The sequence below is a fragment of the Lepisma saccharinum genome, chromosome 7 (assembly GCF_977018435.1).
Source record: "Lepisma saccharinum chromosome 7, izLepSacc3.1, whole genome shotgun sequence".
NCBI lineage: Eukaryota > Metazoa > Arthropoda > Insecta > Zygentoma > Lepismatidae > Lepisma > Lepisma saccharinum.
The window spans coordinates 67,107,682-67,132,532 of NC_139235.1; the positions used below are offsets into that span (position 1 = coordinate 67,107,682).

At 38.5% G+C, this 24,851-nt stretch overlaps 1 protein-coding gene across 4 annotated transcripts in view; it reads left to right on the plus strand.

Moving 5' to 3' along the window:
- Positions 1-2,785: 2,785 nt before the first annotated feature.
- LOC145989888 (uncharacterized) overlaps positions 2,786-24,851 on the plus strand; it is a 174,979-nt gene continuing 152,913 nt past the window's right edge. For 3 of the 4 annotated variants that reach the window (XM_083125365.1, XM_083125366.1, XM_083125367.1), the window contains exons 1-2: positions 2,787-3,133; positions 15,651-15,760. In XM_083125365.1, the coding sequence (XP_082981491.1) occupies positions 3,052-3,133; positions 15,651-15,760 (192 nt within the window). In that variant the 5' untranslated portion in view covers positions 2,787-3,051. Of the gene's footprint in view, positions 3,134-15,650; positions 15,761-24,851 lie in introns of all 4 variants that reach the window. The other variant, XM_083125368.1, reaches the window with a different exon arrangement.

Genomic DNA, 24,851 nt, shown 5'->3' on the forward strand with positions numbered 1-24,851 from the left:
CGAAGCGATGAGTCATTTTTGTTGCAAACCGACTTTGGGAAGGCTCTTATGGGTGGCCGCGCACTGGACAAAATAGTTAACTATTCACCTGTGGTCACGTTGTGACAGTTTGCAAATGTCTGGGAAATTTGGAGTCGCATGGATCAGCTTGCGACAAAGCGATCTGTGCATGCGAGAAAGCATTCAATTCAGCCACAGATCTCTAATTACAGGCAACTTCAGATCAAAATTTCTGAACTCGGGTTCAGTATCGTGGCAGCGATATTTTTATTTAATTGCAAATTTAATGTGATTATATCCTGACACACAAGATAGTGTCAGATCTGGTGTGCAGCTTGTCTTAATAATAAACCAGAGTTGTAGTAAGATCACAGGTCTGCTGTGGGTTCAATGCCCATCACTAATAAAAATAATTTTGCTCACCTGAAGAAGAGGCACTCTCTCGAAATGTAGTATTAGAATAAGTATAGGAAAACCTACAACAATGACTGGGGGTTTCTCATGCTGACCACACGTCACCCCATAATTGGTTGCATGATCTCCCACCTCGGCAGATGGGACTGAGGCCGGCCTGCACCATGAAGTTAATAGGTAAACACACTAGACAATGGAGAATGTCCAATTATCATTGCATGTCCACAGTGGCGTGCATGCAATGTAAGCTACCGAAGCATTGCTTCAGAATGCAATATGCAATAACGTAACAATATAGTATTATGTCATTATAATCACACGATTATTCAATAATATCTAGGTAAAACCATTCCATTTCTTCGCTACACATAGAACAAATACTAGCCCCTGCACTGAGGTTGAGCCGAAGCGATCTCCATCTCGCATCAGTTCAGCAGTGGCAGACAGTTGAGTACGCACCTGAAGGTCACAGGCTGTGTGCATGTATTTCTGCTGCAAACGAAGCTAGCATCAGACAGGGAGTTAGTTTATACAGAGACAGAGAGTGTATTGGAGTGTTTCAACTCGTATTGTTTTCGGTTTTCCTCCGTTTACGGATTTGGTTTGCCAAATGTATATGAAAGTGTGTGAAGGTACCAGGAAGTATCTAGTAATTGTAATGTAGAACAATGTGTACTATAAAAGAGCTTTTGTCCAAGCCGTTTTCTGCCCGTTCTTTCTCAGAAAAAAAATGGGATAATTAAAAATGGATGCCCAACATCAGAACTTCCAAACTTTGTTCAAAAGACATTTTCAGTGTAATGTGTATACCAAATGTGACTGGTTATTCGGTAGCGCTGAGCTAAATGCGGTGTTCTGCTGGTATTGTCTCTTGTTTGCAAAGGATAGAAATACTTCTTGGACCAAAACTGAGTACATGCATTTGGGAAATTACCTAGCTGTGATTTTTATCAAGGCAAGCCTGCACCTTTATTTACTATTGTTTATTTACAAATTATATATTCAGTGCTTGTCTATCTAAATGGTCACTGCATGTCCTTAATATGTGTAATGCAGTGTGAATGGAAATTTGAGGAACTGGCTAACCTTTCTAGCACTCTGAATTATTACAGGTAACATTATCCCTGTTCACTGCAACCTGCCATGAAGGTGCATAGATGGTGTGTGAAAGGGCCCCATGGTGGGTGATGATCAACACCATGCTCTGGGCACTTTTATACCTCAGGTACTCACATTCAGGCTGTTTAACCAAATTTGTTGCTGTTTTTGCATGTATAAAGGAAGAACAACATTTCAATTTATGACTGAAGCAGCATGTTTTTTGATTTTCTATAAGTTTGTTAAACACAATGACAGAGTTAAAAATGTGTTCATATATTTGAGAAAATTTTGTATGTGAAAGTTTTTCTAAGTTACAAATTTCACATGCTTTACCAGATTTATTTTAATTTGATTTCTCCATTGCATTTACAGTTGTATAGATAAGATGAAACCAAGTCATTACAATTGGTTCCGATAAAATGTCTAAAAACTCATACTGGCTATAGGAACCAAAAATTTCCAGCTGGGGTTGAATTCCATGCAGGAATGAATATTGCCCGAGAACACTCGTCCTGGAAATCATACCTGGTTCTACCATGTTGGAATGACGCACCATGCTGACTGGATCATTGACAACATTATTTATAGTAAGGCTTGTATCCATGGAGGTCCGCAGGATTTTTTCCAGGGAGGGTCAAGCAAGGTATTTTTTCCAGGGGAGCAAAAAGGCACATTTTCCCCCAAAATAGTGTTGTTCCCTAAAGAAACATTGCTTAAATTTGAATTTATGGTGCTCATGCAATAATTAACACACATTATTGTGGCTAAAATGAAATTATATGTGTGAAATACATAATTTTTGGTTGACTTTCATATTCCAGGGGGGGCACGGCCCCTTGCCCCCCTTCCATGCTTCCATCCAATTCCCAAAGTGGGTAATCTGAGGCAGAAATTTTTGTTCAATGTCTTCTTAAGTATGCCCTGGGTTCGCCCAGCCTCAGTATGGAGTTGGGGGGTAAAAGCAGTCGGAGCCTGATGCTGAGCAGATCACCTTCATTATCATTGCTCGAGACTGTGCAGACTGTGGATTGCCATCACATCTGTTATATAGTTGCAATCATGCACATCTGATAACTATTTATTTAGAATGACTTTATTTAATTATACATTTTGAACCCAATATATTCATTCGTAGCCATTTCATTTAATGTTATACCATGGCATCAAGAATTAATCCCACAACTGATAAATTACATCCTCGCGGGTTGTAGCGTATCGTTCGATGACGTCATAGTTGTAGTAGTAGCTACTTGACAGAAGTTGGAAATTTTACCAACAGATGGCCGTGGAACAGCTGCAGCAAATGTACTGGATGGAGAAGGAACTACGGTTGTTCGTTACATATCGTCATATTTGCTGGAGTGACTCCGTCCGAGTGTTAAAGTGTTTTGTTCATCAAATGGAAGGATCAAATACGGGAAGTGTTACCTCGGTGTTCTAAATATGAGTTTTTTAGTGCCCTTTGTGAAATGTTGTTACATCGATGCATCTTTCAGCTGATTGTGTGGCAATCTATCGTTGTTTTACAGTGGTGTCATGAATCTTTACTTGTTTGGAGTATCTTTTTTCGTAGCAGGATTTCAAGTATGTTGTGCCTACCCAATCGACTTGGACGTAGGTAAGTCAGTGATTTCTGTCTTTGAAAATTACTTGAAACATCAATTTTCTTATTTAAAAAAAGTAAAGTGTTCCCCTGTGCATAGCACCACGCCATGAAGGCGTATAGGGGGTGTGGGGGTAACGCCCCACACTTTCTTGATCCGGTCGTGAGTGGGGGTGATGTGATGTGAAAAAAATCTAGTCTGCACATTTTTATGTTAAATGAAAAAGGTCAGGTATGTAGCAGATGTGACTTTCTTATTGTTAATTTTTTTGTAAACAAAAGCGTATTTCAGAAGTTTCGTTTTATCAATTTCCTGTGTGTGCAAGACACATTTTCTTTATTTGCATCCTAGTCAGTTTTGGTTCGACAACCAAAGGTACTTTTAAAGCGTTATATTTGTTTGGTATTCTTCTTTTCAAATTTCTGAAAAATATACATTTGTGATTTAAAAGTTATTGCTCGTTATATTTCCGGTATATATAACTTAAAAATCCTCCAACTCCCATGATAAAATGGCAGTATAATTGAGCTAACCTTGTATAGAACGAAATTCGAACTTTTTATGAGTGACTTCCAAACTAGCTATATCGGGAGCTAATAAGACGAGTAATTATTCTCTTCTCAGAAAGTTCTGAACATGAAGCTGCTTGTTGATAATGACAGTTTTGTCTTGTTATGCTGGAATAAAACTGCAAATCTTATGCATACACACAAACATGTTATATGTAATACATGGATGGCAAATATTTATCTAATCTAAATATAAAATGTAAAGAAAGTTTGTCTACAGACCTGCATAGTGTGTATGAAAATTTGAACGAAAAAATGATGAAAATTGGCGTGCATTTATACTGGAAAGTAGTATACTCAATAATTGTGTGCAGCTCTCTAGAGCACATTCAAAAAATGTGTAAGAGGTGATCCTTCCATGTATTTCACCCGAACATCAACCTTACTTCCACGCAGTACATCCTGGACTGCATTTTGCAGACCAACGGGGCTCTGGCGTCTGGACCAATAGCCAATATAATCCTCTCTCGGACTTGTGTTGTGTGCCGTCCTTATGTGTTTGTAATTGTCCCTTCATCTCATCACTTTACATCCTCATCTTCGCAATTAGCCAAAACTGACAGAAACGCCAAGTAAAATAAATGAATTCAATTCAATCAAAAATTGTGATTCACTTCTCTTAGAATGCAGATGCAAAATGCTAGAAATATTCACATAAAAATATCTAAGTACTTTAGTATTATACGGACTACCTCATTTGTCTACGTTCCTAACCTAACCGACTTTTGGAAATCACAATTAACAAAAGGCAGGTTAGGTTAGGAACTTAGACAAATGAGGTAGTCCGTATAATACTAAAGTACCAATATCTATTGATTAAATTGTCCAGAAAGTTGTTGATTTTGTTAATGCTAATGAAGTGTTGGATCTTGTAAGTTAGTGCAAATTAAAGTAAATTTAGAGTTACATCAACATTGAACTCAGTGTTAGTGTAAGACACCAATAAACTTTGTAGTGTACAGGATACATCCGAGCAAACATTCTTTCCTGTTTTGTTGGTATGTCATTTTGATGTAGATAACATTTAGAGAAATGGCACTTTTTCTCCTGTTTGGATTCAATCATGTGACATTGTTAGTTGGTTGCCATTGGCATTTATTTCTTCTATTGGACAACCCCCTCCCCTCTGTCCTCAATCTATGCTTTTAGCACCATCAACACATGTAGAACTTATTACATTTAATGCTGTGGCATTAAAGATAGAATTTGTGCAATGGCATTCACACTCCAGATATGCCATTTTTCTTCATTGGTTACAGTCTGTCCCTTTCTCACTATACCATGTAGTATATTATCTAACATTAAATATAATATAAATGTCATTGGCAATCATATCAGGGTTGTATAGGATAACAATTTTGATTTTGCAAGGTTTGTAATGTTGAAATAAAGATCAAAGGGGAAAAACGTTATTACTGTGTCAAAAGTTGTCATTTCGTCACTTTCATGCCCTCTGCAAAATGAAGAAAGGTTTTCGCCATTTTGTAGCAACACCCACTCACACATTCTGATAATGTACAGCACGCTATGGCACCAGAGGTTCCTGGTTTGAATCTTGACTTTTGCATGAGCCTGTATGTTGATGTTATAAACGTGCTTGGCTACCGAGCTGCAAAGTTAGAAATTTGCTGGCAAGCAGCGTGCCCCAAGGGATTGATCAGATTGGTACTTCATAAGAAGTCAGTAGTACTTGCTATTGACTCTTAGCTCCAGCCCAGGCATGTTTCCATAAAAACAAAATTGTTAAAACGAGTGCGAAAAGAGAAATAGGTTAAGAATTGTGATAGTCAAATTATACTAGTCTCAGGGTAATTGAATTTTCTTTTGCTGCTTTGTGGAAGGAAGAGGCAACTGCAGTGGCATGTTTAGGAGCTTATTATTTCCACTAAACATTTCCTCAGTTTCATTGCAATCATACACTACTATAGGCATAATGTATAATATAATTGTAGTGATTTACACAATAAATTCAGGTCAACAGTAATAAACAATAATCTTTTGGTCCCAGAATATTTCAGGACAGGATGGCTGAAACCTGATAGTCTTCCCTTAAATGTACTATTGCCCTGCAGCTTATTCTTCTCTGTAGTAGCAAGTATAGTTTCTTTTCTATGTTAGTTGTTTTCAGTTGCTTTTCTACTTCTTGAATTAATTAAAATGATTGATAATAAACTGGTGAAATAGATTCACCCATGTCATACCAGGATTTGAACGTGAGTTATCTGGGTTCGTAATGCATTATCTTTACCACTATACCATGGATGCTGGTTATTTCATTTTAGTTGCTGCCTCTTCTCGATTATTCAAAAGTGCCAGAAAAGTGAAGTAAAATAAAACAATCATTTGCTAGGGTTGAAATATGTTTTGTATTTATTAGTGTTGTTTGAACATCAGTTGTATTATACATTTCAGGTCTAAATACGGGGTGTTTCAAAAAGAATCACCCGATTTCAAAACACTACATATTTTTTATGTATCAAACCAGGAACTTGGAATTGATTTTAAAATACACAGCTATACATAATTTTTTACATAAAAAATGGTCATAAGTGCTCAACGTGACCCCCTTTGAATGCTCGACATATGTCCATATGATAGAAGAATTTGTCTGAAGTCTCTGCTGAAGTGGAGGCACAGAAACAGTGCCAATGTCGATACTCTGTGCGGTAGTAGGTTCAAATTCACGCTGCACTGTTGTAACATATTCACACACTTCAAAGCGCAGTGCGCAGAAAGCTTTTTGTTGCAATGTCGCCATCTGCTTGAATCTGATGGGTGAACAGTGTATCTGAACCACCAGGCTGTGGGCCAGTACAGGGCATTTGGGGGGGGGGGGTCCGATCAAGTGTTTCAATAACAAAATTAGAACAATTATATTTAATTAAATTAAAATATTATTAATTAAATATGTAAATTAATTAATAATGCATTGTTATTATTACATGAGTAGTTAAAAAGATGGTAAAATAATTTATATAAAAACAACTGGCCTGGCAAGGAAATTAATGTCAAATGGATAAAGAATGGAATATTTATTGAATAACGAAAGAGGAGTTAGATCCAATTGATGAACCATAAATTTCCTGATTAATATTTTATGCATATTATCATAAGTAGTGCATACATCTTTGGAACAAAGCCGTATGAACCAAATTGATTGGCTTCCAATAAGTTCAGCGGAAATAAATGACCATCGATTATATAATGCTGATTTCTAATTTATAGGTATAATGCTAAACAATTATATTTTGATTATTTAATTTTAGTACTTGGTCTTTTTTGAGGGGGTCCGTACCCATCCTAAATATGTCCTTGCAAGCTGCAAGAGGTTATCCTGAAACAGTTTTTCTCCAGTCAACTGCATTACTACATTAATTATGTAGTTATCAGTTTTCTATATAATCATCGATTCCCAAATAATTGGAATATTTCAGTGTTCAAAATGCAACATACCAGTGACAATCAGACTTAGAAAATTATTTTAATGATATTGACCTGAGGATACTAGAAAATGTAATTATATCTGGTGGTTGACAACTAATTTGAACTTAATTGTATGTTGCCAAAAAGCGTAGACATATTGGACCTACGCACTTCGCTTTAGGATTAGGTCTTAATTTATTTATGTATATTTAATTTAAGGGGTTCACTTTAATTAAAGTATGTATATATAAAAAGTTAAAAAATTAGAAAGATTGAGTAAATTCTTGGAATTGGGACATCGACTTAAAAATAAGCATTTTCCGGGCCACAGTATCATAAAGGTTGAAAATAACTACTCTAGAATTAATTTGAAATATCATACCGGTTTTTTTTAATGGGAGGAAACAACTTGTGTTCTGTCGGTGAAAGGTCCAATCCAGTGCATGAATAACAGTGAGGTTTCAATGATCGAATCCTCCCATGAAATGGTAATTTGTGTTCAGTCGATATCTATAAATATATTTCGGAGGGGGTCCGAATCAAGTGTCTCCTAATAATAATAATAATAACAATGTTTAAATTAAAAATAATGATACTTTAAATTAATTAAAATGGTATTAATATATTCAAATTAATATTTTTTATTAAATGAATAGGTTAAAGTCGGTACAAGGATAGTGATATAACAGCACCTATTCATTATCTACGTTACATATACAGAGCATTCCCTGACATTCTCTACGAGACACTGCGGCAAGCGGCCCGGCGTTAGCGATTGTCTTTTCCGGTGAACGGGATCCGCGACAATCGCACGCTACAGTGTTTTTTTGTTGTTGTTTTTTTTCGCTCTCCCTGCCTTCGCTCTCTTTCCCTTTTTTGTTGACGTTGCAGACTGACGCCAGTATAATCCTCCCTCAGAAGTTTTGTTGTGTCGTGTCCGTTGTGTTGAAGATTGTGGCTTAATATGACACCACAAAAGTTTACATTACAACAAAGGATTTTTCTTGTCGAGTGTTACTTCGGAAAGAGGAATTGTGGAGAAGTGTGACGACGTTTTGCAATGAAATTTCGTGGTGTTCCCGTTCCACATACGACCACTATATTAATCTCGTAAAAACGTTTAGAGTAACAGGGTCAGTTCTGAATAAAAGTGGAAAGAAAAACCCACGTGTACTTACTGAGGAGAAACTCGATGAGATAGGACAAAGGTTAGAACAGTCTCCTCGGAAATCTATCCGCCGCCTCTCACAAGAAACTAGTGTTTCAAAAACCCTCTAGGTCTCCCGATTTGTCAGCCTGCAATTTTTATTTATGGGAAAATCTAAAAAATAAAGTATACAAGGACAATCCGCATACCATCCGTGAGTTAAAATACAGTATTGTACGAGAAATCGGGAGAATTACAGTAGACGAACTTGCACGTGTAAATGCCAATTTCAATTGCCAGGAATGTGTTGTAGCGGAGGGACATCATTGTCAACACCTTCTGTAGTCAAGGTTAGTACACAATGTGAGAACTGTAATTTTAATAGCACAGACTATCGACTGTTGCGGACCCCGTTCCCTGGGAAAGGCTGGCGTGGGCCGCTTGCCGCCGAGTCTCGTAGCGAATGTCAGGGAATGCAAAATTTGTAAAAAGAATGCACTGCCAAGGAAATTAATGCCAAATAATAATAAAGTAAAGTGCTCCCCTGTGCTTAGCACCACGCCATGAAGGCGTATAGGGGGTGTGGGGGTAACGCTTTCTTGATCCGGTTGTGAGTGGGGGTGATGTGATCAGCATCACGCCCCCCTGACCGTCTTTACCCCCCAGGTACCCATGTTATTCGACGCTGGGTGGGCGCCGGGGCCGCTTCCAACGTTAGAAAAGTTCCCGGATTTGAACCGGCCGGGGATCGAACCCGAGACCTTTAGCATGGTAGTCAGACGCGTTACCGACTGAGCCACCGCGGCCACTATTAATGCCAAATAGATAAAATAATTGAATATTTATTGAATGTCAAAAAAAGGATGTTAGATCCGGTTACCGAAAAGTAAAGTTCGGCCATAGGAGTAGATGAAATTTCTATCCTCATGATTAAAAAAATTCTCTACCACGTACTTGCTAATATCACTCATAGTTTTAATTTTTCTTTAATTACCGGCGCATTTCCCTCGTCTTGGAAACTCGCCCTGGTACGCCCTATACCTAAAACAAACAACATAATAAACGTCAACGATTACCGACCAATCAGCATCCTCCCAGCCTTGTCTAAAGCCCTAGAGCATCTCGTTAGCGATCAAACCCGGGAGTTTCTAACGCGAAATAATTTAATAGATCCTCTTCAGTCTGGCTTTCGAAGTAACCACAGCACTTGCACGGCTCTTGTCAACGTAACCGATGACATGAGGCTAGCCATGGACAATAAACAACTTACGATTCTGGTACTTCTAGACTTTACAAAAGCTTTTCAGACAATTGATCATGAAATTCTACTCGCTAAATTATCATCGATTTTCAATTTTTCCGACTCCGCGGTTAATTGGTTCTGCTCCTATCTACAAGAACGTCGACAATGTGTCGTTGACCTATATGGAAAATCGTCGTGGAAAAACATTCCATGTGGTGTCCCTCAAGGCACCGTACTCGGCCCCCTCTTATTTGCTCTGTATATAAACGACCTCCCGACGGTGCTTAACGGCTGTAAATACCATATCTATGCCGACGATTTTCAGTTATATTTCTCTTTCCCCCCGCAAGAAATACTGCATGCAATAGAAATTGTGAACAATGACCTTAAACAAATAAGTACTTGGTCTGCACACCATGGCTTACATCTAAACCCGACTAAAACCCAGTGTGTTCTTGTAGGTTCCCCTAGAATTTTGAGCAAAATAGATAAATCTAGCCTCCCTAGACTCAACATAAATGATATTCATCTGCCCTTCTCCACTACTGTTAAGAATCTGGGTGTGATACTCAACCAACATCTCACCTGGGCAGAGCAAGTTAACTCTGTATCTAGAAGAGCTTTCGGTGCATTGCATTCACTCTATCGGCTCAAAAACTTCCTCCCTGAACGCATAAAAATTAAACTGGTCCAGTCTCTTGTATTTCCCATTGTTGACTATTGCGACATTGCTTTCTTGGATGTCAATCACGAGCAAGCTAAACGACTGCAGCGAATTCAAAATGCCTGCATTCGTTTCGTTTTCGACCTAAAATATTCAGACCATTTGACATCGTACTTTGCGAAGGTCGAGTGGCTTAAATTAAGCGATAAACGTAATTTTCATAAGTTAATTTTACTGTACAAAATCCTCCAAATAAAAGACCCGCAATATCTCTATAACCGATTTCAACATCTTTCCGACTTTCACAGCCACAACACCAGATCGCGCGAAAGGTCTCTGCTGTCCATTCCACTCCACAAATCAAACTTTTATGCAAATTCTTTTACTGTTACCTCAGCAGGCCTTTGGAACAAGTTGCCACCTGAAATTCATGTCTCTTCCTCAATTGTGACGTTCAAAAAATTGTTAAAGTTACACATATTATACAATGAAAATTAAATGTTTGATTTCCCTATTAATATGGCGGGTGCAGAGAATGATAGAAGGACGTAAGGCACTAAAATGAATTAGAGTAATAGTTAAGATGAATTATCGTCAAAGTATACCGTTTTGGACTGTGTTTTAAGTATGTGTAATATTGGACTGTGCTTAAGTAAGTGTAGTGTTATGTATTTGCGTGTACGTGTGTAAGGGCAAAGATATGTATGTGTGTGTGTGAGTGTGTGTCCGTATCTATAGGTTAGATTACCTTTCTTATATGTAATTTCTCTTTGTATTTTTTATTTCTCTGTAATTTTTTATATATTTTTTCTTCCTTTTTTTTCAATATTTTAATTATCTCATATTCAATTTTTTTGTAAACATGGTCAAGTGGAAGAAAAGGCTCCACAGCCTTAACTTCGCCATGTAAAAGAAGACGAAATAAATAAATAAAGTTCCTGGTAATATTTTATGCATATTATTAAAAGTAGTAGTAATAATAAATCTTCTTTGCTAATGTCATTCAAAGTCGTATGATTCCAATAAGTTTGGCGTATATAAATAACCCTCGATTAAACAATAGGATTTTCATTGTTTTATTTTCTCATTAATTTTAGTACTTAGGAAGTCTTTCGGGGGGGGGGGGGGCTAAACATCTTATTTGTGTTTTATTTTTGTAGTAGTGGACAGAACTACATACCACAAGCACAAAGATCAAACACTGACGTCCCCTTTTTATGTGATACAAACATGAATGAATGTGAGCAAATTGCATTTTTGTGGTTGATTGCACAACGTTAATTTTAGAAGCGTACTCTTTTGACCTCCTCCCACACCTCTTTCTCTTGAAACTAATTCGTCACGCACAGGGCATCATTCTTAATGCCGAAGTGGAATCACTTATTCAGTCCCGTGAGAGGAACACTCATTGACATGTAAACGGAAGCAGATTTTGCGCTTACGGAGACAGGTAATTGCCCGATCTTTCTGCCGAAGTGGCTAGATTATCTTGGTGCAGTCCGCGAGTCAGCTAAGGTCGAATCTGTCACTATTGTGGAATGTGAGTGGGGAAACCACAAGTGTTGACTGGTTGCCACAGAAACCAATTTGCCTCTATGACCTTGTGACGTCACCCGCTCTGGCACTGATCAGTGTTGCCACATGAAGTGGAAATTCAGCTTCGATATAGAACGTCTGGGTATTGTAGGGAAATTTCAAGTTTACTTTCCTACCTGGTTCGGTATCCCTGTGCACAAGTTTTTGATGTCAACTTACACACATAATGTTACGAGAGGCGTGAACAACGCAATAATCGCGCTATAAGCTCTTGTAGTAGGAAATATATATGTACCCCATTGCCCAGTAGTGTATGGTAAACGTGAACTCAAATAGTGATTATATCCTGATGCGAATTGGATTATTTCCTTAATTTTTGGTAATTTCTCTGTCCCCGTCCATTTGAGCACTTGCTTGTTACAGCAAGGGGTAAAAATATAGGAAGGAGGGTAATTGTTTAAGTGAAAGGATGGTACCACTGCTGATTGAGAGCCCCATTTTCAGACACAATCACAGACTGCGCTTTTTTGGACACCGATTAACGTTTTTGGGCATGACTGACGTCACACTTCTCAAACCTTTCTTGGTCAGGCCTCGCCTTGGTCTCTGCTTTCGTTGTTAGGTTAGGACTCAGCATAAATACACTGCAGTTTTGTGACGTCACGAGTCGAAGGGCGGGGCTTGACCAAAAAGACTGTTGGGAAGGATAAAGCGAGACCCGAAGGTTTTGGTTAGGCTAGACTCGTTCGTGTACGAACTTTATGAATGACACTATTTCTATTCTTCTGAAAATATGGATGCCTTCTCGCCACGGAAATCTAATTAAACTGCATGTTTCCAGCTCAGATATGGATCGTTAAAATCTATTCTTCCCCCGAACCTCGAAAGTCGATATTGCTGCTCTGTTAGTAGATGTCTAGCCGTTGTCTAAAACATGGACAAACACTTCAATGGGGTGCAGCTGTCGGTTGTCCGAGGCCGTGGGAATTTTAACGCCTGGCTTCAGTATTTGATGCGGGATGACATATCTTGCAGCTACTTTTTTTTTTTAATGAATCATACAGGAAATTAACCTGAAGTTATTGAGAGAAAGGTTACTCACCTGACTACCTCACTTTTTCTCAAAGTACTGTTTCAGGATAAGGAAGCTCAGTTGTTTCCTGTTCATGTCATTTCTCCTATAAGTCATAATTTCTGTCGATACATTCCCACGTTTTACCACAATATAGGGTCTATTGATGCGAAATTTTCTTTTTATGTCGTCAGTCTTGGAAGCATTCAGGCGGATGCACAAATATTACCAGGCAAATTTTGCATCAGTTGATTGGACAATTTGCCTGGTAATATTTGTGACCTAGGTCTAGACACATGACAGTTGATCAGGGTTGCTACGCGTCTGGAAAACAGTGAATTTTGCAGATCATCTGGAATTCACGTGCATTTTGAAGTCTGCAAGAGAAAAATTTGCATAACGAACAAGCTGTTCACTTCCACTTCTGGATTCGGTTCCTGTGATTCCACACCCAAATAAGATTCAGTTTAGAAAATTGTGGAAAATTTTGGTTCCTTCGAACTTCTGTAATCATTTTTCGCTTTTAAAATACTAGATATTAGAAGGAATATGAAAGTAAAACTTGCTGTCCGGATATCTGATTGATAACTAAAGTACTTGACAATATGATGATAATTATCGGAAAGGTTGGTTATAGATCTTAGTCTTGTTGGCATTGCCTATAGAATTCCTATATGCAACAATAATTTCTCCAGATGCTGTGTACTTATGAATGTAAGCAAGAAAGCAGCATTTTGTACGACATTATACATCCGCCAGAAATTGAAAAATTGTGTATGGTTTATGAACTTTTTCTATTTTTATTTTGAGAAGATCTGTTATTCTGAAATAATGTACCTCTGTTACCTTAGCCTGAAGGCTAGATACACGTGATTGTAGCATTCAATACATTTGATGCCGATTGTAATTTTACATTTTACTCTTCGAATTTTCACGTGAAAAAAAAGTTGTGAAAGTGAATATTCATAATAATTAACGGATTATATATTTAATTGAAAAACACAAAGTTCAAAAGGAAAAATCACGATGATAAACGTGTATGGAAAAGTTTCATTTTTGGACTGGAAAACCTGGAAATGTCAGGGATTTTCATAATCAAAAAATTGTAGCAACCCTGTTAATGCAAAGGATTCACTTACGGCTGTTTTTATTAGATGTATTTGTAGTTTTGTTACTGTACGTCGATTTTCTGCAACTCTTGGTCAATCGCGACGATGAGAATGTTTGATTTGGTTTGTTTCCAGTCTTTTCACTCTTACGCCCTCCGCGTTTTTAAGGAATGGAGTTTGTAATAACGCTGTAGACTGTGAGGGTCTCCCCGATATCATACTGGTAACGTAGTCGCCTTGTACTCAAGGAATCCCGTGTTCGATACCCGGTAGAGGTATTGTACAATGCTAGAAAAGGTGTTTCGTGCAGCGGTGCCTCGCTGGGGGTTTTGTGTGGACGTGCATAAGGCTCGGTGCAACCTGTGATGGATTATGTGTTACTCTGAGGTTGGGTTTACATTATCTGTAGAAGTTTTGATAGATTATGTGTTACTAAGTGTTAGGTTTTCCATTCTCATTATTGGTTTGATTCTAATTGTTTTTCACAGAACTGGATCGAAACTTTATAATCACCCTGTATTTATGCATTTCGCTCTTCTCGTGAATTTTATTTCAGTGTCTGCTGTCTGTGGCCGCGGTGGCTCAGTCGGTAACGCGTCTGACTACCATGCTCAAGGTCCCGGGTTCGATCCCCGGCCGGTTCAAATCCGGGAACTTTTCTAACGGTGGAAGCGGCCCCGGCGCCCACCCAGCGTCGAATAACATGGGTACCTGGGGGAAACCCTGGGGGGTAAAGGCGGTCAGGGGCGTGATGCTGATCACATCACCCCCACTCACGACCGGATCAAGAAAGTGTGGGGCGTTACCCCCACACCCCCTATACGCCTCCATGGCGTGGTGCTATGCACAGGGGAACACTTTACCTTTTTTTTACCAGTGTCTGTGACTCCAGTTTCTTCGTTTCTATCTTATAGTAATTTAAAAAAAAAATTAAATTCATCATTTTCCATGGAAAACCTGATCAATCCCTTCAGGCACCCTGCTCGCCAGACCCTTGCCAGCAACTTTCTAACGGGCGGCCTCGGTAGACAAGCACGTTGAGTGGTCGATTTCCAGCCTCTACCGAAAGTTCGTATTCCAGTCCCTACCTGGGTATGAGTGTTCCTTTGTGAGCCTCCTTTAATGATTAACATTCATCCTCATTGCCGCGATTAGCCAAAAGTGGAAGGAAAGCGACGTCAGAATTTATTAATATTGTTCTTATATTGTTTGACGTCTGAAAATAGCCTTTGTGATTACATCCCCATGTAAGTAAATTTGCCTCGGTGATCCGGGTTCGAGTCCAGCCTGTGTTTTTTGTGATTGGCTTTTTATCAATTTCCTCGAATTTTCACTTATCCATCCTCATCGTTGACCTCCGTGGCGTAGTCGTTAGCACAGCGCGCTACGACGGCAGGAGTCCCAGGTTCAAAACCCGGCCTGTGCATGGGTGTTCTTTGTGAGTGCCCGTGCCCTTTCACCAGTTTCATCATATCATCACTCATCCTCATCCGTCACGGGTCGAAAAATATCTTTAAAATCAAGGTGTGTGGATTGTGGGTAAATAATTTGTGTGTGTGGATGGTAAAAGTGGAACGTTTAAACCAATTATTTATTCCCATTTTCTGTGCAATAAATCGACTGCTTCTTAGTTTCAAAATAGCTAGATTCCAGATTTTATTGATGCCAATCAGGACATAGATTCTGCATAAGCCATTGAACTACGAATCATATACTTTAAGTGTTTGAGATTGCGATTTTTCTGATAACGCCCTCAATTCTATTTCAGAATCTACCAAATGGGCTACTTTGACACCAATTTTGGCTGTGGCCCTCTGCGCGTCAGCATTTGTCTTCCTGTTGGGCTGTCTCTGCTGTCGCCAGGACAAGGGATTTCAGGTAAGGCCTAGTTATTTTTTTAAGTTGAATTTTATTTTCCACTAGGAGTCCATGAATGCACAGTTTTGCATCATTTGCTTGTGTATCACAAGTGTCCCAACTCCAGCTGTATACATGCGTACAGCGTATTTATTATTTTTAGTTTTAAAAGAGTTGTTTTTAAAATGGTAATAAGAACCTGAAAGGGCAGGCCTCAGAGTCGCACATTTTTTTATCACTAAAATTCAAGAAACTGTTTGTTGTTTACAAAAGTGCAGTTATATAATAATTATAAAACTACCTTCATTAATAAAAAAAAACATGAACCAATTTTTGCATGGGTGTCGCACCATATTTTATAATTCACTATCTGATTGATTGCCGGGGTATTTATTTATCCCAATCTTCTATTAGACAGGAAAATAATGAATTCTAACTATAGTGTAAAATGAACTTGGAGTTGAGCGGCATTGGTAGTGTCACTATTCATCTTAGCGACCCCGAAAACTATGGATTCCACACTAATATCGGTCGTTTTCGATTATTTTTACATGTCACCCCCTTCCCACCCCCGCCCCTAGGGGTGCCAGGAGTGTGTACCCCCACAGTATTTCTTTCCAGATTGTAAGTTTGCTTGAAATTGATAGCAATATCGCACCTTCTGTGTAGCCAACCAACTTCGCCGTGCTGTGTAGCAGGAAGCATAACTTACACGAGAATGCCTCGCAACAGAATGCTATTTTATGTCCCCTTCCCATCTCCACCCCTAGGGGGGCCAGGAGTTGCTCGCCTCTGCAGTATTTCTTTCCATATTGCAAGTGATACGTGTATCAAGTTTGATTGAAATTGCTCCAGGCGTTCGAGAGTTATGCCGGAAAAAACAAATATACACACATACATCCATTTTTATATATAGAAGATTAAACCTTAAAAAGTCATGTTAAATTTTGCATCAATGCATTTTTCTTTATATAGTTGCAGTTATAGTAATTATAATAATTACAAAAAATTCCTTCTTTACCAATCACTTGTACACCTTCACTGGCATAAGTGTCACGTCGGAATACCCCGGGGTAAGGGGGTCTGATAGGCCCACCATGTGCGTTTTGCCTCTTCGGTCCATTACATTTTTTTTTTAGCAAATGTAATACCTAGAGAAGCATTCGAAACACCCGAATGAACAATGTAATTTCTTTTTATTTATTTTTTAATGTTCACGGTTGAAAAATCGAAAAACAAGAGGAGCTGGCTCAACCCCCCTTCCCTTATCCTCGGGTAAGCTAGGGTTATGGTCAGAGAGTTGCGCGCCTTTTGGATCATACTGTTGTTTTCTCCCCTTCTTGACTGTTCTTCATTGCCTGTTGAATTATTAAGAGTAAAACAAGTGTACTTTCCTCGTATACTTTTGGAGCAGTGGTTATCAATCCACTTTGAAGGATATTACACTTCATGGGACCCATAAGGATGGGCGCCTACAGAATCACTTGTAGGGGTGTGCACCGAGTTTATAATCATATTTTTGCTAACATCGAGTACTTTAAGAAACCTTATTTCACGCTTGCTTAAACAAATTACACATACTTCATTCTAGAAAAGTCCTAATTTAAAAGACTAATTTACTCTAGTAACATCTAACTAAACACCGGTTATGTTGTACCGAGATTCCGGTGAAAAGCAATGGTAGTGGGCGAATAACAGAAATGTAGAGTTTAGGCTACGCACAACACAATTTGTCTTAATGATTTAAATGTAATAGGTTTTTAAGACACAGTAAATAAATTTTCAAGCCTGACTTCGCGACCCACTAAATGCCCCCTCAGGACCCAGCAGTGGGTCGCGCCCCATAGATTGAGAAACTATGTTTTAGAGCGTACAGCCTTTTGAGGAAAATGTATTTTCTTTAGTGAATTGGGAACTGCACTACATTGAATTTTGAAGTACTGAACCATATCAGAAATGTAACGGTCATGAACCTACAACAACGAACAATTAACAAGTGATTGTGAATTTCATTTTTATCAGTTTCTTTCCCCGATATACATGTTTATGTTAACGTTAGATTGAAGCAGATAATAATCGAGTGTGTAATTGTTTGTAGATAAGTTGTACTTTGTTCGTTGTATATAAGCAGTGGAAAGTCTTAGTTTTGATCAAGCCATTGTTGTTCCAGATTCTTGAGAGCTTTGATATAAAGAACAGTATTTCCGACTCCACTTCCCAAAAGGACTCTTGAAATAGGTAACATGTACGTATGTGACAGACCAGGAATTTAACGGCCTAACGACATATTAATAAAATTTCCCTTTGCTTGAGTCTTTCAACAAATTGTCTCGTCCGTGTATGTTTTTAATTGCAATCCAATCCGATATCATCTCGGCCTTTAGTTAAGTAGTGAGTGTCAGTTACTTTTTAAGGGGAAATTGTATTCATAAATTTTGTTGTTAAAACTCTCAAGTAAAAATAACATTTTTGGAAACTGTGGATCCATTTCTGGACTAAATGAGAGAAGATGAAAACAATCTCTATTTTACATTACATTTTTTTCCAGTACAGTTTTTTACTTTGGTTGTTCTGTTCGAATGCTAACTAAATTACCTTTATTTATGTTATTAACAATAAAAATAATAAGCGTTTTGCTTTTTATAACTTGAAATAAACTATACCAATTTTCAGTCGGGATACCCACTCCCGACGCCCTTGCCTGGAATCCAATGCTCGCAAGTGAATGAAGGGGTTTCGTCATCACCAGTGAACGGATTTATATGTAGTAAAAATGTGCTAAATATGTAAATACATATTTAGGTTCACCAAAATATGGACTTAAAATTGTAAAAAAATACATTTTTAATAATACAAGACACTACACAAGCTACTTAAAATACAGTACTCTTACATTGACATTAATTGCAAAACAACACAAAATGTTGTAGTTTAGGCACACAGGAGATGTACCGTAGACATTTTCAGCGAAAAATGCAGGCTCGATCAGGACTCGAACCCGGGTCTCTGGCATACCGTGCCATTGCTCTAACCACTGAGCTACCGCTGCATTTTTCGCTGAAAATTTCTACGTAACACACAATGTGTTTTTTTTTTCATTTTTTGTTTCGATTGCTTGATTGATTGATTTAGTTTATTTTACTTCGCGTTTTGTGCCTCTTGGCTAATTTGCGAAGATGGGGATGAGTGATGAAATGATGAAATGGATGAAAATGGACATTCACAAACAGCCATACCCGACCGGGATTCGAACCCTTGACCCTTGGCGTCGTTTTTTGTTTCGAAGACAGTGAGTAACAAAATTTTGTTAGTGGTCGCACGTGAATTGCCTTCTGTTGCCTCTTAAGATGGTTTTGTATTGACTAAAACTGTGTTTAATATCGCAAGAAGTAATAGGAGTGCATTTCAAATTTTTCAGTCATTCGCAAGAAATACACCCAACTCTTTCTGTCACGCGGCGACATGTAATTGCGCGAATGTGGAGTACATGGTGAGAAATGTTCTGAAATGTAGAAATAATATGTTAAAATAACTAAAATATGAGCCAGAACCTAATATATGGTCAAATATGGAAATATAAGAACTGAATTTTTTTAGTCTGCATTCCATGATGCACGAAGATAATACAAAATTTGAGTGATTTCAGCTTTATACATAAATATTTATGTACATAAATCAGTTCCCTTGTCATCACTCTCTCTCTCTCTCTCCCTCTCCAGATACTTTTATTTGCCTCCCTACAATCGGTTGGGAATAGAACCTACATCTTCTTATCTTTGATAACTCAAATAAGAGCACACACTGCTCTTTACCACGGCCTCCAATCACAAGTGGATCTCCCAGACACCCTTCGTACTATCGTTCAGTTTTTAATGTTAATTATAGGGTACATTGACGGACGGGCCTCGTAATACGTATTCTAGATGCATCAAGGTCGGCTGGTTCTGTAAATGCCGGGTTTGTAGGCACGTGACTTCAAAGTAGTAGCGGCAGTTTACTGCGTTCTTTTGACTAGATTCGAACGCTCCAAGGAAGGAAGAACATTTTATCCTTGAAATCGAGCATTGCGCATCCCTTTCTTTTGGCATTATTCCTTCCTTGTCTGTCACATTTTTACTGTAAGAGAAACGTTCTAAGAAACCAGGGTTCGACTTTTGACTAAGAGACGGATGCTTCTTTTCTCAGTTAAGCTTCTCTTTCATTAATTCGCCATCCATTCTCATCGTCCCGTTTGTCGCTCAGGCGTGGATCCACGGGGAGGGCGATCGCCTCTCCAAACTGCCAGATTTTTGGATACATTATTATACCTAATATTTTTGAAACCCTCAAATGTTCTGTCTTTTATCAGCAAGTTTAAGAGGCTCGAGATTACTTTTTAAGTTAGATTGCAGCCTGATTTATTCGCAAAATGGCGTAATCGGAACTGAACCTACAGTTTAAGACCTCAAAAGTGGTTCGAACACGAGACCCCTTCAGAGAACGAGTTTTTGTTTCTGTCTTTATACACTTTACTCCTCATATCTCATCGTTCGCTTTACCCCGACAATTGGAGGAATTATTTTTTTATTGACAAAATTTCAGATGCAGCACGTACCCATTGTACACTGAAATCAGTAACAATCATAAGAACAAAAATAAAATAACACAAAGGAATAATATAAATAAGTCAAGATAGCACCCCGATTGAATATTATTTGGCAATATATGTTCTGATGGTTGATCGAAAGGCGTACTCTGTGGAAAATACATCAGCATTTGATGAGAGGTCGTCTGTGGAAGAGCGATCTTTTTTGAATTTCCAGTCTAAGCTTTTCTGTGTAAAATAGATTTGTGTTGCGTGTTGTGCGCATGGGCACTCGGAGGAGCGTGTTGCAACGGATTTTGCCATTGACAATTTTGTAAAGATACCTGAAATCATTCTGTAAACGGCGCTGAAAGGGAGTCTGTAAGTGCAGATAGGACAGGAGATGCGGTGTTGAAAAATTACGTAATGAGGGAACCCTGTAACGAACTATAGCCCGGAAGAAGTGAATAACAGATCGATTCTAGAGAGCTGAGTGGGACACGCCATGGACAATGAAAACCGGACACTTTAATATTTGACATCTGAATTGCAATAACAGCTCGCAGGTATATTACAGAATGTTCGGCAGATCATGTAGTACCATATGCACCATTCATAGGCTCGGACTTTGTTTATGAATTCGTACTTAATTCAGTTTCTGCAACATTTAGTTAGCCCTTGTACCAGAGCTTTTATCGACCCATTGCGTTATCACAAAAAATGCAAGTGTCCGGTTTTTTTTGTCCAGCAGTATATTATTGGGGAAATGAATGCCTGATAATGAAATACAATAATAACCAAATATTCTATCCCTGTATCCTTATTCTTTTGGAAAAAAACTAATCTCTGAAACGTAGTTGGTTCTTGTTTGCAGTCCTATGTATTGTTTATACAAGGCAGTGCAAGTGTAGGTTAGAAATGATTCTCTTTGAGGTGAAGTGCCCAACTAAAATTTGCCCCTTCCAACTGTAACTTCTGGATCCGCCACTGTTGTCGCCGTACCTTGTGACTGGTCCAAATAGGGACATTCCAGCGTTATGTGTATGGCATATCACTCTTTGTGCTGTTTGGTGTCTGCTATAAAATAAAAATAAAAACTATTATAATAACACAGTTTGACTTCATTTGTCTGTGAAGCATGTAAGCTACTGACGCTAATATTTTTTGTTGGTGAAATATGCAAATTATATACATTCACAAACATTTAAACCTTAATGCATTTAAAAACACTAATAATTTTCAGATTAATTTTGTTATTTACATGGAGTATAGGACCACTTCTCGTGGAATGCCCCACTAACTGAATTGTCCTCTTCCTAAATTAACGACGCACCATGGGGAAAAGTACAAAATTAAAAAGTTAAACATATTTGAACTTTCCAAATCATGATATTAAGTACAATGATTGCTGTTGTCCAGCGCTTCAAGTGAAGAAAAACTTAGCGGAGATGTTCGTCGAGCCTTTCAGTTAGTTTGAGGGATGCTCCTATGGTGTAACACTGTAGGTCCAGTCTCTCTTAGCCTATCTGTGCGCAAAGTGAACTCAAAAATCAAACACGACTTTTCAACGTATTTATTTGCAGAGACAATTTTCATCATAGTTGCTCTAAATTTACTCGTTATCGTGTTCACTAACTTGACAACTTGCAGATGGGCCTGCTTCCTCGATTCCTTAAAACTCGCAATATATTTTAAAGATATTGCCACATTATAGCAGAGGTTATCGTTGTCACAGGCCTGTGCATTTTGTCCAGTAAAACTTGGACAAGTCATGTAAATTAACCTATAGATTAGAAAATCAGGGAAATTAATGAAATTGCGAAAAATAGTTGAACAAGAACTGGGAATATAAAGTATGGTTTTGATTTAATTGATTTAGTTTATTTTACTTAGCTTTTCTGTCACTTTTGGGTAATTACAAAGCTGAGGATGAGTGATATGATGAAATTGATGAAGGGACTCTCAGAAACATACAGGGCTGACGCCACAAGATTCGCACGGAGGAATATCCTGGCTGCAGGTCCACTTGTAAATGCAGTCCAGAGGGTAATACGTGGAAGTGAGGTTGACATTCCGTTGACTGTAGACAAGGTCACCCCTTACAGCCCATAAGATACAATTGCTGTGCTTGCGGTTGATATGGAGCTTTTCGAATATTTATAAACCACTGTTGGGATGCAATAGTTGTTTTGATTAATAGTGAACGCTGATATTTATAGTGTTTTTGCACATAGCATTCCGTTTATTTTATGTGTATGACACATTCATACCATATGCGTCCGCCAAGGTGGTGTTTCTCCTCTAATATTTTCATTTAGAAATTTTATGTGAGGAGATCTTGAACAATATTATACTATTGAAAAACCGATGGAGCATTTTCAGTCCCACGATACACACCCAATCAGTGGATGTGCGCACGGATATGATACATAGCTACTGCAAAAATCTTGAAACGAAGCAAAAACATTTCAGAATGGTCCCGGAAATTTATTTAAAAAATACCTGGAAAACCTTGAAAAGTCCGGGAAATGTTTTGGTTCAAAAGAATGAAAACCGTAGCTTTCAAGGAAATCTCGGTTCCAAGTGAAGTTCGTGCAGCTTAGCGCCTAAGCAATTTCCGCAGAGTTATGATATCCATTCGAATGCGAGCTCAGTCTTAATTAAAGAGGGTATTGTAACGATTGGAGCAATGGAGGACCGGGAGGGTCATGGGGGACTTCAAAGCGGCGGCCAAAGAAAGAAGAAGGGTCTGGCAACGTTGGGTGGTTAGGTGGCAATGGATGGCTTCCTAGCGCTCACGGCCACACCCTCTGACTCACTTTCCTGAATTAGCATCTTATGAAGTAGGAAGACCCCTGCAATGAGTGAAATGGGATTTAATTGCAGAGATGGGCCACGCCTCGTCATTCACTGGGTCTCCGCGGAAGCTTTTATTTAGAAATGTCCTTGTCTCCACTGGTGCAGCCACAAGGGAAGGGGAAGTGGTTGAGTCCGGTCACGGTTCTTTCAAGAACCTAGCTACTATTCTCTAAAAAATCAACCGATAATAAGACAAGTATCTAGAAAAATTCAAGACTTACTACGCATCTAGAACTTTTGAATAATTGATTTGGTTTATTTTACTTCGCCTTTGTGCCACTTTTGGCTAATCGCAAAGATCAGGATGAATGATGAAATTAATGAAGGGTCGGTCACTCATAAAGAACACTCATTCCCATGACGGGATTCGAATCCGGAACTCCTGGCGTCATAGTGCGCTTTGCTAACCACTCCGTCACGAAGGCTGGCACGTATGTAGAACTATACTCCAGGAGTGGTCCGAACGAAATAATAATAATAATTCCTTTATTTTGCAGGCGAGGTTCAGTCGTAGGCTGCTCTACCACCTATCCCTTGTCATGAGTTACATAAGAAAATATAAGTATACGTAATATAATATAATATATGAATACAGATGGAAAGCTTGATTACACTAAGGAGAAATAAAGAATGTCACATTACCTACAATTACGAATATTCTCATTACAGTAATATTAGTCATAAGATAATATAAATGTAAAAATATTTTTAAAAAAATACAAATGTAAAAGAAAAAATATAAATGTTAATGTTAAACCAAGCCGCGGTGGCTCAGTCGGTAACGCGTCTGACTACGATGCTCAAGGTCCCGGGTTCGATCCCCGGCCGGTTCAAATCCGGGAACTTTTCTAACGATGGAAGCGGCCCCGGCGCCCACCCAGCGTCGAATAACATGGGTACCTGGGGGAAACCCTGGGGGGTAAAGGCGGACCGGATCAAGGAAGTGTGGTGCGTTACCCCCACACCCCCTATACGCCTTCATGGCGTGGTGCTATGCACAGGGGAACACTTTACTTTTTTTACTTTAATGTTAACATAAGGTTGCCTTTAAGTAAATAATTATTTGAAGATCATAATAAAATTCCAATGGTTAGTTATAGTAGAATATGAGTGTTGTGTCGTTTGTTGGGTGCCAGTTTACTTCTATGCTACTGTTCTGGTGCTGTCCTGTAGAAGCATTTCTTTCAATTTAATTGTGAAACTCTTATTGAGTTTTATGGATTTAACACTTGTTGGTAGTGCATCCCATGCTTTCGGACAGATATAGAAAAATATGAGGTATGTAGCGTAGTCGAATGTTGAGGAATGTCAATTTTGTTGTGACGGCGTGTCCCGTATCTGTGAATTGTGTTGCGATTACATAATTTTTCAAATAAGTATGCAGGTTTTCATTCAGTTTGCAGATCATGAATAAACGATAGATAGTGCAGTAGCCTCCTGTTTGGCCATTGTTATAATGTTATGTGTGTTTAAGATGGGAAGGATGTGATCGCGTTTATCCAGGCCAAAAGTGTATCTGATGCATGCCTTTTGTGCGATTGAATTTTCCTACTGAGTTTTCCCAAGTTTGGACCAATATGTGTCACATGTAATAGTAATAACAATAAACTTTATAATTAGTAGGTTAATATGCTTAATATCTACTAATAATAATATTAAATACATCAATTAAATGAACAGGCACATAGA